At 40.7% G+C, this 20,711-nt stretch overlaps 1 protein-coding gene across 2 annotated transcripts; it reads right to left on the bottom strand.

Moving 5' to 3' along the window:
• Positions 1 to 10,786, bottom strand: LOC116315970 (potassium voltage-gated channel subfamily G member 2-like). Of its 2 annotated transcripts, none has more exons than XM_039605205.1 (2): positions 10,568 to 10,786; positions 1 to 1,231 (listed from the first exon to the last, which is right to left on the bottom strand). In XM_039605205.1, the coding sequence occupies exons 1-2, from the start codon at positions 10,613 to 10,615 to the stop codon at positions 404 to 406; spliced, it is 876 nt and encodes a 291-aa protein (XP_039461139.1). In that variant the 5' UTR covers positions 10,616 to 10,786; the 3' UTR covers positions 1 to 403. The 2 variants fall into 2 exon arrangements, 1 of the variants encoding a protein (XP_039461139.1); XR_005609775.1 differs by lacking the exon at positions 10,568 to 10,786 and adding an exon at positions 10,247 to 10,316 and having other exon boundaries at positions 1,096 to 1,231.
• Between the last annotated feature and the right edge of the window lie 9,925 nt (positions 10,787 to 20,711).

Genomic DNA, 20,711 nt, shown 5'->3' with positions numbered 1-20,711 from the left:
ACATGAGGAACATAAACTATTATTCCGAGGTCTAAACAAGAACACGTGTGTTTTAGTAGCAGATTTTCAGAGAGTAATCTGAGTCACAGTCAGTGAGAGTACTGTCCGTTAGGGTTGTTTTTTTTAGATACTTAAGTGTGAATATTGTGTCGTTTCCTATATTTTAAAATCAGATTTGTAAAAAACGAAAAAGACCTCATCTGTGGCTCTCCTGTAAAACTTGTGAAATTCAGACACACTCTAGTGCACAAGCGCTTCACACGTTCAAAGCGGAAACCCCGAGCTCAACAGAGAAAACCTCATCCCTGTTCACAGTCCCGCAGCTTGTCATTTTTGAAGTCCCAGTGCTGGGTATCACAGCCTCCGTGGCTCCCGCTTGAAAAAAGACAGGCTGACAGAGAGGCTAAGTCTTCATGGACGCTCTGATCTCAGCCGCTCTCTGAGCAGCCATGGACTTTCTCCGCTGTATGGCTGAAGCCGTGGCCTCTGTAATGCCATGGTAGCTGTCCGTCTCCTGGGAGTCCTCGCTGTTCTGCGACTTGGTGCTGTCCTGCGAGTCTGGCTTCTGCCTGAGCGCCCGGCTCTGCTCCTCCTTCAGCTCAACATAGGAGCGGGAGAAGGTGTGAAAGATGGATGTGACAGGGAAGGCCATGAGGAGGATGCCGCTCAGGATGCTGCTAAGCGCCACCACCTGACCAGGGATGCTTCTGGGCACCATGTCCCCGTAACCAACCGTAGTCATGGAGATGACCGCCCACCAGTAGCTACCAGGGATGCTGGTGAATTCCTGCTTTGCGCCCATTTCGCTTTCAGCTAGGAAAACGAGTGGTGAGAAAAGAGCCATGGCCACGCACAGGAACAACAGCAACAGGCCAAACTCACGCGTGCACCTCCTCACTGTTAGGCCAAGGGTCTGCAAGCCTAAGGAGTGCCGGGCCAACCTCATGACGTAAAAGATCCGTAGTGCGCGGAGAACTCGGAGAACTAACCCCACCTTCTCCAGGTAGTTGTTCCCTGAGCCTGCAGGTTTCCCACCCACCGACAGAGAGTCCACGATGAGGGTGATGTAGTAGGGAAGAATGGCTACCACATCAATGACGTTTAGAGGCGTACGCAGGAACATACACTTGCTCTGAGTCTGAATGAAGCGCAGCAGGAACTCCAGGGAGAACCAGGCGACGCACACTGTCTCCAGAACAAAGATGTTGTAGCATCTCTGGGAGCACTCACCCTGCAGAGGAGGGGAAAAAACCCAACACAAAGACAAGTGTTACAACCTTCAGCGAGAGAAACAAATCCAAAAGTGTTTTAGATGAAGGTGAGGTTAGGACACAGCATGGAGCCAGTCATTAAGAAGGTATTTTAAGGCTTGTTATTTCATCTGCAGGGTTTGTTATTGACAGACGAGGTTGCCACTTTAGCTCTGAAAACAAAAATGTGTCTGTTCTCTCACAGAACAAAACACAGCAGAGAAGGTGCTGAAAGATTCGTGAAGCTTATAAGCACACGCTTTGATTATCTGATTTAGCCATCCTCACTGAGTCACGCGTCAAGCCGCGCTAAACAAAAGGCTTTAAGAGGTGTACAATGTGAAGATAATGTCAACGTGAAGAGTCCCCGACAAATGAGGCTATGCTGGATTTTTAAGATGAAACATCTCTTTTCATAATAATCTACTCCATAATCATCTATTTTTCCAAGCCTGATGAAATAGAGTTCATGAATATTTAAAAATATAATTATAAGAGACGACTTTATTTGATTAAGTCAAAGTTACCCCTGGAGCAAACTGAAAACATGAAGTGTGTGAGTATACTTTTCATTTTTCTGACACGACTCAGTGTGATTAATGGCCAAGAAATATTCTTTGCTTTGCCATTTCTGTGGTTTTTCATTCGAATATGAGGAGATACCAAACAGAGACAAAATACAGCAAACATATGGCAACTTCAGCAGCCCATTAAAGCCACCATCTACAAGCACTGAGGTGTTGACTTCGTGTCGGAATGTGCACAAGGGTGAATATGTAAGCCTTTGCATTTGCCTTAGCATTTGCTCAGTCAGCCTCATGCATTTTTAAGAGTATAAACTCTGCTTTGCAAATAGCAGAGTTTTTTGCCCTTGAGACATCAACCTCGCTAAGCCCATTAAGGACCATGTAAATGACTGATAGGCAAAGCTGGAGTTGCAATTTTTCACCCAGTAACAACAGCAGCAGAAGCAATAACCCACTAAAGTAAAAGTGAGGTCACATATTAAATGAGAGTAAACAGTAATCATGCTGAATATTAGGATTTCTAAAAGAATGTAACATGATAACTAAGTGGTTTATTCAGTCTTGCTGAACAGGGAACGTTAATGTCATGGAAGAGTCCAGTCTCAGTGCAACTGGCATGTATTGTAGCTTATCATCAAACTTTCAACCTATCTTACCCACATACATATTTCACAGACATGGAGTCTTTACTGTCTATCACTCAGCTAGCAAGAAATCTGCAGGCTAACAGCCAGAACTCCACACTGCAGGCAGCAGGAACTTAAGTGGCTTTACAGCTAACAATCACCTTCCTCTTTAGGCACGAAGTACAGTTACAAGGAATGGAGTTGGGAGGTGCTGAGTGCTCAGGAAGAGTAGAAAAGTGCTAAATAAGAACCAGTCCATTTGTCATCAGTTTAACTGAATCTTAAAACTAACAATCAATTCAACTCAATTTTATTTATATAGCGCCAAATCACAACAACAGTCACCTTAAGGCGCTTTATATTGTAAGGTAGACCCTACAATAATACATCAGAGAAAAACCCAACAATCATGTGACCCCCCGATGAGCAAGCACTTTGGCGAGAGTGGGAAGGAAAAACTCCCTTTTAACGGGAAGAAACCTCAAACAGAACCAGGTTCAGGGAGGGGCGGGGCCATCTGCCACGACAGGTCGAGGTGATGAAATGATGGGATGCTTGAAACTGACTAATCCTTGAAACATTTTTAGTATATAGCCATGTTTGCTAGTCATGTCTCAGGCAGTGGGTTTCTGATACAACAATCTGTTCTTATTTCCTAGTTGTCATGTACTGATGTGATGACAGCGTGTTTCATATGCAGGAACTACACTGTAATACATACAGTACATCTTTATTGTTGTTTTTCAATGTGCAGGATATGTGCATATTTACTGCAAAAACCCAGTCACTGTCTTAAAGCTAACCAACCAGTGAGGGTAAAGGCAAAAAATGTTGAAAATAAAAGTGTAAGATAAAAATTGTCCTAGATAGAAGTGCCACCTTATGGCTAGTTTTCGTGTTATTATACTGTCTCCTAATGCAGATTTCTGTCCTCGTGTTGGACATAAATGCTGAAGTGGTATCCTGCTTTTATACTGGAGAATGACACTGACAACACTGCTCCGGATTGTTTTCATGATTTTCAATGATTCAGTTAATCCAGTGACTGCAGTGCAGTGATAGCTAAGTGCAAATGAAAGCGGTGAACAAAATGAATGAACTATTCATCAGCATTGTGTGTGGCACTTTTTAGTGTCACAATTGTAAGTTTGTCATAATACAAATATGAGGCACAAACATCACGCAGACTTTCTCTCTGGCTCAGATAATCGCTTTTTATTTAACTTTTCTGTGATACTGAAATCATAATTTTTTTTAAATTAGTGCTTAGGATAACAATTTTACAATTTGTAATATTTTTCTTAACACCACAAATGTGAATCTTGATTGAAACTTTAAACCTCTTGATGTCAGGAGGTCACTAATCAGTACAGTCTATCCTCTTTCATCAAAGCTCATGACAATTCAATCAAGAGCTGTTTATCCTCAAAGCAAAAATATAAATTTCCAGGCCACACAAAAGCAAAAATACCATCAATAGCAGGCTAAAGTTCATTGTCTTGCCCAAAGACATAGAAGCATGTGGACAGGTGGAGCTCAGAACTGAACCATAAGCCCTGCGATTATCACTAACTAAGCCTTATTGAGCTCTATCACTCTTTCCAATGTTGGACTGACAGGCCAAGATTCCCACTTCGTGTAGTTACCTCTTGGGTGGAATGTAGTGTAGAGACTAACATATGCTTTGGGTGCCCAAGGTGGTATTAGGAAAACTACAAAATTGTGCCATGTGACTTTTTGGTCTGGTTACAAACTCATAAGAAGTCAGAGACAGCATCCCATACATTTCAAAAGTGGATATGAGTCCCATCACACCATGATCGCCAAAAAACAGTTGACAGTAGATAGAAAGGTTGAGCTTCACACTCTAATTGAGAAATATGAAATAACACAATAACTATTAGATTAAAAGAATACCATCATATTCATTTTTGGGAGAATTATCAGCCAATTTGGACCTCTTTGTTCTCTCTTTTCATGAAGATTTGGACAGCTTGCAGAAACTACAGTACTGTACTAAATATAACTGTATTCTCTGAAAAAATAAGTACATACCCATTTACAGTTTTTGTGCTACATATTTGGAAAAAGCAATCATTTGATCCCCTTTGGTGTACTACCTACAGCTATGTGAGTCATGTTAGTAAAGTTAGCTTTTTCTTTTTTTTTTTTTTGAACTTTTATTGCCAAAAACAACAAGGCAATTCACATCAACAACATGACCTGAGACCAAATCTGCAGTATATAATGGTGAGGGTAATTCAAAAACTTAATTTAAAAGGAAAACATATATACACACATATATACACATACATACATACATATCAATACCGACATACCTAAGCACAGATGTAACAAGGTTAAGGCTTGAGTGTCCTTTCAAGATATTTTATAATTAGTCTCCATTTTTTCTCAAAGGTTGGCACTTTCAGTTGTAGTTGAGCTGTTATCCGTTCCATCGTATAGACATGTCTAGTTTTCAGAAGCCACTGGGCAACTGTGGGTGTTTCTGGTTTGAGCCAGTGGATTGTTATCAGTTTTCTTGCAGTCATGAGGAGGAGATGTAGGAGAAAGTGCTGCTCATAGGAGAAACCATCAGGAAAGATATCCAACAAGAAGATCAGAGGATCCATTGGGAGGTTGACTGACAATATGTTTTGTATAACGTTCTTAACATCCATCCAGTACTGTTGTATGTAAACACAGTCCCAAAAATATGTGTCTGGTCCCCACAAACCCACACCCTCTCCAACATTTATCACAGACACTACTTTTGGATAGAAAGGTTTTCAGTGGAGTTCTAAAAAATCTTAATTTAACCTTCCAATCAAATTCCTTCCACATTTGACTACCCACCCCTCTGTGGCAGCTACAGCAGACACTCTCCCATGTGACATCATCCAAAGTTATATTGAGTTCCATTTCCCATTGTTGTTTTATATGATAGGTATTATCAGACATGTCAATCAGCAGTTTCTGGTAAATTAAAGACACTTGGTTTTTCAATGTACCCGACTTTTCAAGCAGTTTTATAAAATGGTTTTCCAACCCGAGTGGTTCTCTTCTAACCTTGTCCCAATCTTTGTGCTTTGTAATGTAGTCCCTTAGCTGTAAGTATCTATAATGGTCCCCTGGGGGTAAAGCATATTTAGCCCTTAACTGGGCAAAACTTTTAAAAGTATTCTTTTCAAACAGCTGATTGACTGTAATCAATCCTTTCTCTGCCCACCTCTCAAAACTCCGATCTGACAATGATGGAAGGAACTCAATATTTCCACTTATGGGAATCGCTCGAGACATGGTCACATTCCCTTTTAATATTTTTAACACTTGGTTCCAAATCTTTACAGTGTGCTTGACCCATGGGTTAGTTAGTTTAATTCTTTTCCATGATTGTGGGTTGAGAAATGGGAGACTCCGAAGGGAGATACCTGGTAATGAATACTCTTCCATAGCTACCCACTGCATTTCTGGATCACGAATTATCCAGGCTGCCATTGATTTTAATTGAGCTGCCCAATAGTACATTCTGAAGTTAGGCAACTTGAGGCCCCCTTTTTCTTTTCCAGACATTAATATTTTGAGTCTGACCCTTGGTCGCTTATTCTGCCAGATAAATTTAGAGGTAATGCTTTCTAATAATTTGAATGTAGACTGTGGGATCAAAATGGGTAGGTTCTGAAACAGGAATAATAGACGTGGAAGAATATTCATCCTTATACATTCAATCCTCCCCATAAAAGTGAGTGGGAGTAGGTTCCATCTGTCCAAGTCCCCCTAATCTTCCCGAACAACCGATCATAATTGAGTGCAAGTAACTGATTGGTTTTGGGAGTAATAATTACCCCAAGTATCTGAAGCCCTGTTTGGAGTGTCTAAAAGATACAAGATGATCCAGCTGTGTGGGCCAGCTGCCAACAATCATTAATGCCTCAGATTTATTTGTATTTATTTTATAACCTGACACTGTACCATAATCCTCAAGGTTGCTCAGAAGGGCCGGGACAGAGGTGACCGGATTCTCTAAAAATAGCAGAATATCATCTGCGAAAAGTGACAGCTTATGTTGTGTATTGGTTTCATCTCTAATTCCTTGTATGAGAGGGTTAGATCTGATCAATTCAGCTAGCGGTTCAATACTAAGAGCAAATAAGGACGGCGATAGCACTTCACCCTGTCTAGTGCCACGGCCTAGAGAGAAAAAGTCAGAACAGTGCCCATTAACCCTTACCCGAGACCTGGGATTTTTATATAGTGTTTGGACCCATAAGATAAAAGTCTCATTGAAGCCCATATGCCTAAGAGTCTGTTGCAGAAAGTCCCAATCTACCCGGTCAAAGGCCTTTTCCGCATCCAGGCTCAAGAACATTGATGAGGTGTCCCTTTCCTGTGCCATAATCTGAAGATTGAGGGCCCTTCTAACATTATCTGAACCTTGCCTACGGGAAATAAAACCTGTTTGGTCCGGTTTCACTAGTTTTTTTATATGTTTTTGGATTCTATTCGCAATAATGGCTGTAAGAATTTTTAAATCAACACAGAGCAGGCTGATAGGGCGATAAGACATGCATAAAGTCGGGTCCTTGCTTTCTTTGTGGATGACACTAATAATAGCTTCAGACCATGACTGGGGGGGATCACCTTTAAATAATGCATAATTATAAACTTTGCATAGCACTGGTGTCAGCTCTTTTTCAAAAAATTTGTAATACTCCCCTGGCAGTCCATCCACTCCGGGAGACTTGTTGTTTTTCAGTTTTCCAATACTATTTTTTATTTCTTCACTGGTGATTGGATTTGTTATTAATTCAGCTTCTTCCTGAGACAGTTCACTAAGATTGATCAGGTTAAGAAATTGTTCAATCTTTTCAATTTTATTTGGGACTTTTTCTTCTTTATATAGTTCCTGATAATACAGAGAAAATGCTTTTGCAACTTCCTTAGGTTGGCACACAATTTTTCCGGAGTTTGGACATTTAATTTTATGAACAACCCTACTTGATTGCTCTTTACGTAGCTGGAATGCCAGCAGTCGGCTTGCCCGATTGCCGTACTGGTAGTACTTTTGATTAGCAAAGCGTAGTTGTCCCTCCGCCTTATACGTTAGTAAATCATCCAACTTTTGCCTCTGCTCTTTCAATGAGTTTAAAGTCCCAGTATCCTTAGTTACCTGATAAACTTTTTCTAATTTCTTAATTTTGTTTTCTAGTTCTATTTGTTCTGCTAGTCTCTCTTTTTTCAGTCTTGATGAAATTGCTATAATATTACCTCTCAAATAACTTTTGGCACTCTCCCACATGATTGAAGGGGACACCTCATTATTATCATTGAATTGAATATATTCAGTCAGACTCTTCTGAAGTTCCTGTCGAATTGTTTCATTATTCAAGATAGATACATTAGCTCTCCAATATTTAAAGTGATTGTTTGGATTCATTCTTAAATTCAGACAAACCGGGGCGTGATCAGAGATAGTGATTGCTTCTATGCTACACTGTCTAGCCCTATAAAGGTCCGTCCTGGGCATTAAAAACATGTCTAACCTTGAATGGCTACGATGTACATGTGAATAAAAAGTAAAATCTTTTTCTCGGGGGTGCAACTGGCGCCACACATCCACTAGGCCCAGTTCCTTAATCATTGTATTTAAACTACAAGATTTTTTGGATTTGGGGCCATTGCGTGCCGGGAGTCTGTCGACAGCTGCTTTTAAAGTACAGTTGAAATCACCTCCCACCAAGATCATTCCTTCAGATTGTTCTGCTATCAATGATGCAATATTCTTGAAGAATTGTGGACAGTCCTCGTTTGGTGCATATAAGTTTAGTAAAGTAATTTTAGACCCCCCTACAGAGCCAATCACCATTACATAGCGCCCCTCCCTATCCGCAAATGTTTTTTCATGGTGGAAATATGTCGACCGGCTAACAAGAATTACAACTCCTCTTTTTCTCCCATCCTGATAAGTAGAGCTATATTGTTGTTCAACCCACTCCCTCCTCAACTTCCCATGTTCCTTTTCAGAGAGGTGAGTCTCCTGGAGCATTGCTATGGAGCACTTAAAGTTTTTCAGTTGGTTCAGTACCTTTTTCCTTTTAATTGGACTATTCAAACCCTTTACATTATACGAGACACAAATTAGATCTTTCATATCTTAGACTCAGATCCTGTACAGACAAAACTAAATTATTATACTCAATGAAATAGTGGTCCACAATTGGTCTCAGGCCAAGATGAACAAAAACATTTAGAACTAGAAAGTGCATTTTCTGAAGAAACTGCAGTGTGAATGCTTGAATCTGAATGTATGCACTGAAATGAATTAATTGCTGAATTTTAAGTTAAAAATAAAAATGTTGAATGAGCCTGAAAATACAGAGTTTGTAACCTGAAAACAAAAGTGCAGAACTTTTGAAAGCTGATGTTCACACAGAAGAAGTTGAAAAATAGCTGAAAAGTTTTTAAATTAAAATTTGGAAAACCTAAGAAATGAGAACAGAAAATTTAGAGTCAGAAAACATCTGAATGAATATTAAAAGTTCATATTCTTTGAATCACTGAATGACTAAAGTGTAATCCCTCCACTTGGATCCACACACTTTTAAAGGTTTACATCTCTGAGCTTTGAAAGACACTGTGTTGTAAAGAGAACAACGATGGCTTCGTTTGAGGGTAAAATGATGGCTGTAGAGCAAACACTGTGGACACAGCAGCAGTTGAAAGAGAAGTGTTTAAGATGAATATTGGCAGAGTGAGAGACAGAGCTCATTAGGCAGGCAGGTGTGAGCCTGGTTGCTATAGTGACTGCACCCACTGGCTCCATACACACGCTGCACAGACATGCACCTCACTTTTGCTGCTTAAAATGAACAGAAAAGTCAGGTCGAAACAAATCGCTCCCAAATGAAAAGTACAGGTCCTATTGAGAAAATTCTTTCACCGTGAGCGACAGCAATGTCCAGTCTACCTAATTCTCAGTTTTCATGCTTGTGGAGTTTATTATATGGACGTGGTGACAGTGTAAAGACAGCCTGCTCTTCTGATTTTCAAACGAACCTTCTGAGCCATTTTAACATTAGAGTCTATGGAGGAGTTGGAGGAGGAGGCTGTGCTTTGGTGACATTTATGAAAGAACCATAACACCTAGTACAATAGTAAACACATTGGATGAAAGAGGACAGCGATGGCTACGTTTTGAGGGTAAAATCATACTTGTAGAGCAAACGCTGCGGACACAGCAGCAGTTTTAAAAAGATTTTAAGATTAATTTTTTCGCTCCTCTCACTCTAGCAGTTCAGCTGTCTCACTCTAGCCCCAACATTCCGTCCCATACACACCCATTATAAACTCTGAAACGGCTGAAAAAACATCATGAAACTTAAACTGGAACTGAAGAAAAGTATAGCAGATATTGAAAAGATAAATACAAGTTGAGTAGTTGAATGTCTTGTCTTCGTTTTAAAGTTTGAATGGTGGCTCTATGTCAACGTATGTGGACGTAGTAGGAGTTTAAAAATGAGTAAGTTGAATGAGGATTTGAAGGGTCTCCCCATTGAAATACATGGGAAATTTTTGTTGAAAAAAGTTGAATAATTTTAAAAATATAAATGTTATAAATGAGAAAAATAGAAGCAGTCATGTCCAAAAGAAGAGGAATCTAACGGTGTTTGAATGGTTTTTCTAAGTTGAACGGTTTTGAAGGAGTAGGAGTACAAAAACGTGCGGAATAGATAATAATAAAATAGAATAATAAAGATTAGAAGAACAATACTGTGAATGCTTTTACAAGCATTCACACTAATTAAACAAACAAAGAACATTAAGAACAATAGCTTCCACATACCCGACTGGATTAATAACAATCTGAGTAATCCAGTCCCGATGGATCCTGGGCGGAGGGTGGTGACGAGTCCTCCGTGGGGGGAAAACACAATGTGTTACTTACTGTCGCTGTTGCCCGCTCGCAGAGCGCGCTCATTGCGCTATATAAGTGGAGAAGTTGGTGTCCACTTGTGTGCGCACTTTCCATCCATTGTACAAACAAATTTTCGTAATCTTTTCCTAACATGTATGTCCATGAAAAACTAAAATTACTCGGCGGGAGTAACATCTCAGTCCTCCACAAAGAAAGTTTTCATTTCAGCAAGGGCGGGGTCACACCTACCCTAGTTCCCTCAGCGGACCATCGGGACCGGGCTAGCTCCGTTTCCATGCGCTCCCTCTGGTCGACTCGCACTTGTATCCCCAGCTCTTGAAGCGTCGGCAGGGCTTCCGTCAAACTTGAGAACGTCTTCTCACCACCATCCTGGAACAGTCTCAGTTTTGCTGGAAACACACATTTGGCTCTGATGTTTTTCAGCTTTAATTGCTTTACCGTGTCTCGTACTAGTGCCCTCCTCTTTTGCAGTTCGGGAAAATCATGGTCAAAAAATATCTGCGTGCCCTTATATAAGACTCGCTTCTGATCCCAGGCTTGTCGTAGGATGGTCTCTTTCACAGAGAAATCCCAAAATCTGACCACTAGTGAGCGTGGTGCAGCGTCGGGGTTCTTGGGTTTAGCAGCGAGGGCTCTGTGTGCTCGCTCTATTCCAATGTTAAGATCAGCGGGAAGTTGAAGAGTTGATTTACACAGCTCTAGCACAAACAGCTTAACATCTCTCCCCTCACTCCCTTCTGGTACACGATAGATCCTCAAGTTGTTTCGCCTTAGTCTATTTTGCATGTCCTCGCATCGTGCAGTGAGATCCATTTCTCTATGCAACAAGTACCGGAGAGCTCGTTCATGACGCCTGGTGGAATCTTCGTTGTCGCCAATCCGCTCCTCCATCTCAGTCGTTCTGTTTTCCAGCTTTGTCATATCTTCTCTCAGATTCTTGAAAGACGCCTCCAATCTCGTCAGAGCTTGCTGTGTTTCCATATGCCCGTCTTTGTTATCTTTTCTTATCTTCTCCAGTTCCGCTAATATCCTCGTATCTGCATCACGAGTGTTAGCAGTAGCATTAGCATCTGCATTCGAGGACAGAGTTAGTTGCTTCAAATGCTCGCCTTTATCTTTGTTTTGATCCTGTTTGCTGGATCCCTTGCCTCTCAGGGACGATGCCATGCTGGTAGGAATGGAAATTGCCGAGTTTTACAAACTGTAGTTAGGAGTAATGTATTAATCTGGACGGAGCTCGTTCCCTATGCTGCCTGACTAGATCATGGCGTCACCGGAAGCCCAAAGTTAGCTTTTTCAATATTAAATAAAAATAGAAGTTTGTAAGTGTGTGTGCCTAAAACTCTCCCTCTGTCGTGAATCCATCTTTTAGTCCTCATGCTCCCGTGGCAAACCATCACATGGCAATTTTGAAGCTTCATGTGTTATTGCAGCACGGCCATTCAGATTTGAGCTAAAATCCACCCTCTAACCACATGCTGTCATTTCACATCCAAAGTAATGAGTCTGAAGCCAAAACAAATAAGTGTGCTACTATCCAAATCCTTAAGGAACACGCTCATTTTCACATGGCAACCAGCATGCTTCACACTTCCTTTGTTTTTCTGCTCTTCCGTGTCCACGGGGGAATCTGTCTGTTTGTGACACATTTGCAATCGATGATGCCAACCTTCATTTGAATCTGACCAGTGTATATGTATTGTTCTCTGTCAGAGGCTTTCTGGCTGAGTGCATTTTCCACTCCCTTCTGCTCCTTCTCCACTCTGAAAAGCCTCTGATGTACGCAGATGTACCGCTGAGGATCAAATTAAAAGCATGCAATTATTCATCTCAGCAGTCAGGGGACTCTGACCCCGGCACAGCTGAAGACAAGCATGTGAAACCAAACAATGCAGGAAGCGACGGCTAACCTTCGATCTGCACAGTAAGTTGGAGCGGGCTCCGTATAACAAACAGGCACACTTCAAGTACTGAGCTGCTCCTGTCTTTGGCACGCCCAAGATTTTAATGGATCTATTTACAATTCTCATTTGTTCACTTCACTGCGCTTTACCATGTGCAGCGAGTGTCTGTGTGTGTAATTGCCACCCAGATAAACTCAGGTCTTTTCTTCCACACAGCAATTTACCTGTTCACAAAGTAATTTCAGGCAAGTTGGGGAATTTAAGAGAAGGCTTTTCATAGATGAATTCTGTCTTTTTAAATCGTCTTCATGTCAAATCAACAAATCACAACAAATCGGTCCAACACCTGGAGTCAGGTTGTGGCATCGTCTCACTAACACCTGGCACTACCTGGCCAGGTATGATCATTTCTCCAGCATGTTTAGGCCTTAATTGAAAAATCTCTCACCGCTTGGAAGATTTCAAGAGCCGTGGGGATCTGATGCCTGAGCAACCTCAATCAGCTCCTTCCAACATGAAGGAGCAGCAGCTATTGAGGTTCCTCAGGCCACATCTTGCACACACTACTTGAGATCTGTTGGCCATATTGGACATGATACAACCACCTGGTGCCAGTGGTTGCAGAAGGTCGATGCCCTTTCACTTGGTGAAAATCATTTGCAAAGAATGGTGGGTTCACCACCAAAACCTTGGCTGATTGTGACCTACACTCGTTTTCACACCTTGGCTTGTGTGATTAGGTAGAAGATCAATAGGTGGTCCGTGTCCCTCTTGTGGGACACTCCGATAGGGCTTAAATCTGGGAATCTCCACCATTTGACCTTAGAACTGAAGAAACGTCTCGGACGAGAAGTGAAACGTCTTCAAGCAACTTTTCTTTCTAAGCTCCTTAGACCATTTGCAAAGAATGTGCTACACCAAAAACCTTGCATTGATGCTTTGGTTGTTGGCAGATTCCAACGTCTTCCTGTAGTTTCTCAAGTTTGTCTGCAAGACAGCAAGTTCCACCTCAACACTCAACATTTAAGATTAGGTGAGCTTTTTCAAGGAGCAGTTTTTACATTACGAAATGCCAGCATGACTGGAAAACAGGGTTGATAATTATTTGCCTGGTAAGATGGTTATGGCTTTATTACCAGCCAGTGGTTCTGGCTTGCAGATCTGTGTTGTTGATCACCAGCTGAATTAAACTCATTATATCTTATTGAAGCACCTGATCACAGGGCCAAATATTAAATATGCCCTGTAAATATGTGAAAACATTATCAGTCCCGTGGTGTAAATGCACTTCCATGCTTCCTGCTACCATGGTTGCAGTGACGGTGCTCTCCTGGAAAACTCAGAAACAAGCTAAGATACAAGAGGAAAGAGACTGTCACCAACAATTCCAATGACATACCTGTAAAAGCAAATTAAGCTACATCTGCCTTATATTATTTCTGTTTCCTCTTTGCACAAAAACTCTTAACTCAGTCTAGATTTAGTGAAATGTTCTGCAACCACATCTTAATGAATGGCCAAAAAGGAATAAGGAGTGAAAATCCAACATTCAGCCACTATGAAATGTTTGACATGCAGCTTTATTTTTCTCCTTTCTTCTTCTGTTATGTGCCCACTGTTGGTGCAAAGTGTCCACTATGGCGTCTGAAAGCAATGGCAACTCTCACAGAGATGTACACAATAACTGTTACACAAATCACACACACCAACACAGAGGAGCTGTCGTGTGGAAAACACTGAGCACAGAGCATGCTGACAGTTGCCTTGTGCTGCATCGTCTTTGCCTCATTCTTGTTGGTCTTTTGCTGCACTCTGTGGCCAGTGAGTGGATTGAATTGTTCAGAAGTGCTCTACTGTGTGGGTGTCCCCCCATCACCCACCCCATCATCGACAAGGAGCAGCAATAAGACCATCTCACACAGCCATACAAGAGAGATTTATCTCTCTTGTATGGCTGTGCTCTGTCAGAAGTGTCTTTGAACTGCAAGGTTTGGTTCTATTGAAAAAGAAGAGCTTCAAGGATGAGAACAAACAGTTTGGTCTGGAAATAGTCCACAGCTGTTTCCCTGCAAATATTAGTGGAAAGAGTCTGGGGCTGTCTCACACACTGTAGATACGAAACAGGGAGTGGAAATTCAAGGAAGTCAGAGCTTATTTTATTCTTGTAAAGTCTATCCCATCACAGGGTCTGACTTGGGCTGACAAAAAATAAATGAAACAGTAAATTTATGAAAATTCATTGCATTGATTGAGCTCCACAGAGCTGTTTAGTGGTTTTAAGGTTAGATATGTTTAATACTACAGTTGCACTAGGAAAAACAATGATTGGAGACTGTGGTGCCAAAGTTATTGCAACCATGTGAAAAAATGAATAAAGTGTTTAATAGACAGGGACAAGGCTGCAGTGAGTGGCAATGTCAGTTACCATGTTCAGAGAGACTTTGGTGTATCAAGATGATGATAAAATGATGTCATAAATCAATGAAAATCACAAATCTGTTTCTGTCTGATAAAGAAGTTCACGTTGACTACTTACATTCAGAGCCTTGCTTTTATACAGGAATAAAACCAGAATACAACCAGTTGCCAACCAGTTGATTCGAGTTCCCTATTGCAAAAACACTGTGCTCCTCTTCACAGACTTGTTCAGACTGATTGCAACTCTTTGCCTATGCTTATAAATTAGACTGAAATCAGTTGTAAACCTTCATCAGTCTGCCTGTGAGTGATCCAGTCAGTCAGAGAGCGAGTAAACTGTCGGGCTGTCTACCACCAGACAACCTGTGTAATCACAGTTGAAAGTGGTCACCCAGAGGTTAATGGTCTTGAATGCTCAGTGTCAGGGGGACCGGTTGGTCACCACAGCTGTTTGCAATCTGTGAAAAAATTAAAAGGAAATCACCAGTTGTTGTTTTTTTAGTTGCAAGGAGGTTGCCGTCCTATTTATACTCCATCGGCTAAAAAGTTATCCCTTTTAACGCTACGTCCAGATGAACAGATTCAACTTTTGGAGATATCCCTTTGTAGCCGATGGTTGATTGCTATAATGGACTTGTGTGTCGGTTGCCCTCTAGTGTAAGGGTGTCAGACTCAACTGGAGCTTAACTGGGCCAGATTATGTAAAACCACTGCGTAAAACAACATGCCTCCAAAAGGTTTCCTTTGTTTAGGTTCAAGAAAATGCAAAAAAGCTGCAAATAAAAGTCCAAGTGAAATGCTCAATTAACCCTACTCCCTTACAAATCTGACACCACAGAAGCTATGATTTCTTGATTATTATTTTTCTAATTTAATGAGTGATGATTTGCAAAGAGACAATCAACCACCAGAGTCATTTAAAGAAAACCTGCAATTTCAAAACAATATGCCCCAGTTTTACTACTCTGTCTACTTCTACAAGTTACACATCACAGTCTGGTGGTGCTTGGTGCCACTGCTTCAGTGCACCTCAGTGGTATATTTGATTCCCACTGGTAGTTGCTGCCATTGCTTGATTTTGCTGAGGTAACTTAAAACAGTTAGCGCCTCTCTTGTCTTCAAACTACTTAATTTCATTCACAAACCACGGCCTCTGCCGACCACACGGCTGTTAGTCTTTTACTATATGTTTTGAATTTAGAGTGACACATTTGCCCCAGACTCAAAGAACCGCTGGAACTGAGGAGAATGAGGTGATCCTCGAGGTCCAAGAATAATATAATTCATTTTCATTTAAAGTTTTTAGGTTATGCCTCCATCAAGGTAAAGCTGAGGCATGTGATCATGTCAGTAACACAAAAACTACTGAACCATTTGCTAAGCCAAATGCTGAAACTTCATTTAAGAACTGGTGGAGAATGTAATACCCAATAGTTAATTGACCTCTCTGCATTGAATCACACTTGTTATTAATCTCTGTCTCTCTTCCACAGCATGTCTTTTGTCATGTCTTCCTTCTCTCACCCCAACCAGTCGCTGCAGATGGCCCCGCCCCTCCCTGAGCCTGGTTCTGCTGGAGGTTTCTTCCTGTTAAAAGGGAGTTTTTCCTTCCCACTGTCGCTCATAGGGGGTCATATGATTGTTGGGTTTTTCTCTGTATGTATTATTGTAGGGTCTACCTTACAATATAAAGCGCCTTGAGGCGACTGTTGTTGTGATTTGGCGCTGTATAAATAAAATTGAATTGAATTGAATACTTTGAATACTTTTTAGTTTAGCTAAAAAACCAGCATTTACATTCACTGATGGAAGTTTAACAGTGGTCTCCTTTTTGGAGTTTCCGTGTAAGTATTAATCATTATTGTCAGTTTTCATCAACCAGCTTTTTGTTGTCTGGCAATAACAAAGACGATAACTAAATAAAAACTAATCCATAAGGTCAAAAACTATGATAAACAGTGACACTGACTGAGACTTTTGTCAACAAACAAAAATATTCTGGAGAGACCTGATTCAATCAGAACGGAGTTGGGACGAGTTTGGGAGTGATCCAGTCAGAAGTAATCTCCTTTGTGCCTGTGACATACGGACACATTTAGCATTTGATGTCAATAAAAATAAGATGCTTTGTAAAACGTGTGGAGCAACTCTCACGAGTAAAATCACAACACATTTTTCCACCTTATATTTTAGTTAACTTAGTCAACTTTAGGTTCAGTCTGCTATAATCTTCTGATCTTTAGCTGACTTCTGACTAAAACTAAATGATGTTTTAGTCAGAAGACTACGACTAAAACTAAATGTAAAAAAGTTTATGAGCTGGGTACAGATTAGGTGAACTGGAAACTAAACCGCCCACGGGAGTGAATGCATTCATACGACTATTTTTAACTCTGGAAAAATAACAACCTGCCCCCACCCGCCCTCACTTAATGAAGTATTTAATAACCATTAGAACCATTGGTGCTGATTTAACCTGTTTCATTTCACCAGTAACTCCGGGCTTCATGGTTGTCACCTTTAATACGAAACACTGTCACTCAAGTTGTTTTTTTTGTTTTGTTTTGTTTTTTTAATACTCATCTGGATTTGTCTCCTGAAAGCTTCAAACAACAATCTGTGACACTGAAAGCTGGTTTGGAGATTACTGTAAGTAACCAGGATGCTTGAGAAAGTGGATACAGAAAGTGCTCACTGATACAAAGAAACCAGGCAGAGCAGAGAGAAGTATTTTATACAAATGGTTACAAATAGACCAATATTCCAATGGGCTAATAGCTTGGTGACCTTCTGCGTGTGTCATAATTTATCATAATAACCAAACACTAATACCTTATCAATCACATGCCTTCTCCTTATAAAACAGGCAGTTATTGCTTATGGTTTAGCTAATTTCCCTGCTTCTTCTGTGTTTGTGTATAATTACTGAGTTGAATCTTAATTAGGAGGCAAATTATTCAGCTCAAACCAAGATTCAGTAATGGTATAATCATGATGACTTTGCCTGGAACTTAAATAACAATAATGATCATATTCACTGACTCTGCCTGGGAGAAAATCTCTAACCCACCATCGCTGCTGAGCTTGATCAAGTTTATTGAATCATCTGAAATATATTTCTTTTTCAATAATGCGAAAACACTGCAGTAACTCATGCACGCCACACTGACCCAAGCAGTTTTGTACCTCGTCGGTTCACATTTATTACACTCGGCTGTTTGGGGAGGGAAGGAGAAAAGTTTTGTGTTTGCTGCGCAGAAGTATTTTAATCATGTTGATTTGTGGCTTGTGCGGTCTGAGAGCCACATAAATTTACTCGTACGTACTTTTTCTCTTCGAAAAAGCCATTAATAAATATTTACGCACTAGTGTTACCAACAGCTGCACTGCTCATAGTGTGTGTTTGCTCTTTATAACACATGAATGTATTTTTCCACTTCAACTTGTAACAGTAAGAAGGCTGTGTCTTTACACCGTTATTTATATCCTGTTCTCTGCTGCTGTGACAAGCCATATTCCCCATGGGGGCCATTATGGTTTCATCTGCTCTAATCTTACCTCAAGTAGCAGCGATATTGATGGCTGTTGCCTAACAAGTGTATGCCCTCACTCTATCTCCCTTCTATGGTCAAACGTACCTCTATGACTGATGAACAGGATATCGTGAAAGCAAAGATAGCTCAGTGAAATAAGTAAACATGACTGGAGTTTAATCCCTGGTTGGGTTTCTTTATATCTAGAAGCAGGTACGGAGGTTTTTCCCTTTTAGCTAACACCACTTTTTCAGCCCATCACAGATCTGGTTCATTTGCATTAACATTTATGAGCAGGGCTAATGCACTTCAATTGGGCTGAAAATGATTGCCTTAAAAAAGCATTTCTGTCTGACTGACATTGCATTCAGCAGCATATTTAGACGAGTTGAAAGCTTAGTCGTCTGGCACTGAAAGTCCTTTCCATGTTGTATTAGAATTATTCTTTAGGTTTTGGAACAATTGTACCCTCATATCCCCTGAGAGTTATCACTGAATAAGTCAATATTCCTCATCTTTTCCACACAGTAGAGTTTTTCTTTTGTGGTCACACTGGGAAAATATATTTTCAAAATACTTGGATTCACTGGTGACCATTTATGTTGCTGGCAGGTAAGACTCCTCTGGCTGGAAATGTTTGCTAATGCAAATGCCTCTTGCTAAAGCCAGTGATGTTCCTTCTTCATGTGCTGAGGAGCTGTTCAGCTGGGTGTGCTTGCAGCTCCACGGGGAGAAGAAATTACAGCCAGCACAGCTGGAGCTTTTCTGTTACATTTAGCAACCAAAAGGTAAAACAAGTGCATTGCTTATCCTCATTTCCTTTCAGTTTTTGTTTGTTCTCAATTAATTCTGAATCCAAATGACTGTATTCCAGCTGGGTAACTATATAGGGCAGGTAGCTACCTGTGGAAATAATGGCTTTAATTTCCATAGCTGTTATTTTGATGTTTGGAACTTAGAAGTGTCCTGATTTGTAAATGAATCTTTCTGAAAGAGAAACAATTGGCACTGAAATCAGTCATGGTAAAAATAAATAAACAAATAAAAATTAATTCTAAGCTTTTATATATGAAGGCAATAAAAAGTAATATTTATCATATATTAAAACAAGGTAAATACAACCTCAGATTAAGAGCAACATAGCACATTAACAAAACTTGAGCCTAAATGCAGAAGCAGTATATGAAAAACTCAGTACAGCCCATCATTCACCAGCTTGTAGAACCAGATTCAGAAGCAATAACTTAAAGTAACAGCTTTCTGTATGACTCGTTCAGCCTCTCATGTCATTGTGGAAGAATTTTGGCCCACTCTACAACATTTCTTCAGTTCATTGAGGCTTTCAGGCACTTGTTTATGGACGCTCTCCAACCACAGTAATCAGTCATTTGGAGTTTGACTGGCCATTGCAATACCTTCATTCTTTTCTTTTCTTACCATTCTGTTGTGGTGTGTTTGCTGGTGTGTTTAAGATTACCATTCAGTTGCATGACCCAGTTTCAGCAAAGCTTTGACTGTTGGACACGTGGCCTCACATTTGGCTCTAGAAACTTTATGTATACAGAGGAGTTCAGTCATTGGTCCAGTCAATGACTGCAAGGTGCCCATGTCCTGTGGCTGCAAAAACATGCCCAATCACCCATCCACCACCATGCTTGACAGCTTATATGATGTGTTGAGCTTATATGATGTGATCTACTCATGAGTAACCCTTCTTACTGCAGAATGATGGACTTCAAATTGTTTGGAAACAGCTTTATAATCGTTCCAAGATATTAGAACCAATGCTGTTATCGTTCCTCATTGGCAAAACTAAATGCTCCAAACCAGCAAACTGCCAAAACCTCTGCTTTTACAGAGGTGCTCACGCTCACTGACGATCAGTTAATCAAGTTCATCTGATCAGCAGCACCTTTCCCTCTTAATTCGTATGGTAGAATAAGGGTGTACTTGTATTTTCACACACTGTTTCTGAATCTTGGTTTAATTGTTGTTAAATAAATAACGGCACAGTGTAAAAGGTCATGTTTTGTAGTTTATCTGAAGGTGTACTTTCCTAATTTTAAAACCTGCAAAGGACCAGATTATTTCTATTTATTTCCTGATACATAAAGCCAAGAATAAACTCAGAAGCACAACTCGGAGAACTAATCATAAGTAAGAATTCCTGAGTAAATCTAAGTATTGGACTAGGGCACGGCTCAATAGACCATGCCCCAGTCCATGGGGCCCGGATGGGCACAGCTGAAGAGGGGACCTGGGTCTACCCTCCTATAGGCCCACCACCTGCAGCAGGTGGCGTAGGGGTCAGTGGCACGAGTTACTGCCCCAAGTGAAGTATCTCAGGGTCTTTTTCTTGAGTGAGGGCAGCGGAAGATCAACAGACGGATTGACGCTGCAGCTGCGGTGATGCAGACGCTGTATTGGTGTATATATTTCAATATAAACACAATAGTGCTCATCATGTCTCTGAACGTTACACTTGGAAACTGACTGTAGAGAAGGTCTGCTAAAGTT

Source organism: Oreochromis aureus, linkage group 22 (genome assembly GCF_013358895.1).
Source record: "Oreochromis aureus strain Israel breed Guangdong linkage group 22, ZZ_aureus, whole genome shotgun sequence".
Taxonomy (NCBI): Eukaryota; Metazoa; Chordata; class Actinopteri; order Cichliformes; family Cichlidae; genus Oreochromis; species Oreochromis aureus.
This window is presented reverse-complemented; position numbering and strand designations above follow the sequence as displayed.

Bases quoted from the DNA above. Each gene is read 5' to 3' on its own strand.
- LOC116315970 (XM_039605205.1), bottom strand. From the start codon at position 10,615: ATGGAAACGGAGCTAGCCCGGTCCCGATGGTCCGCTGAGGGAACTAGG. The intron at 1,232-10,567 runs GTAGGTGTGACC...CCTCCTCTGCAG, and splicing joins GGTCCGCTGAGGGAACTAGG to GGTGAGTGCTCCCAGAGATG.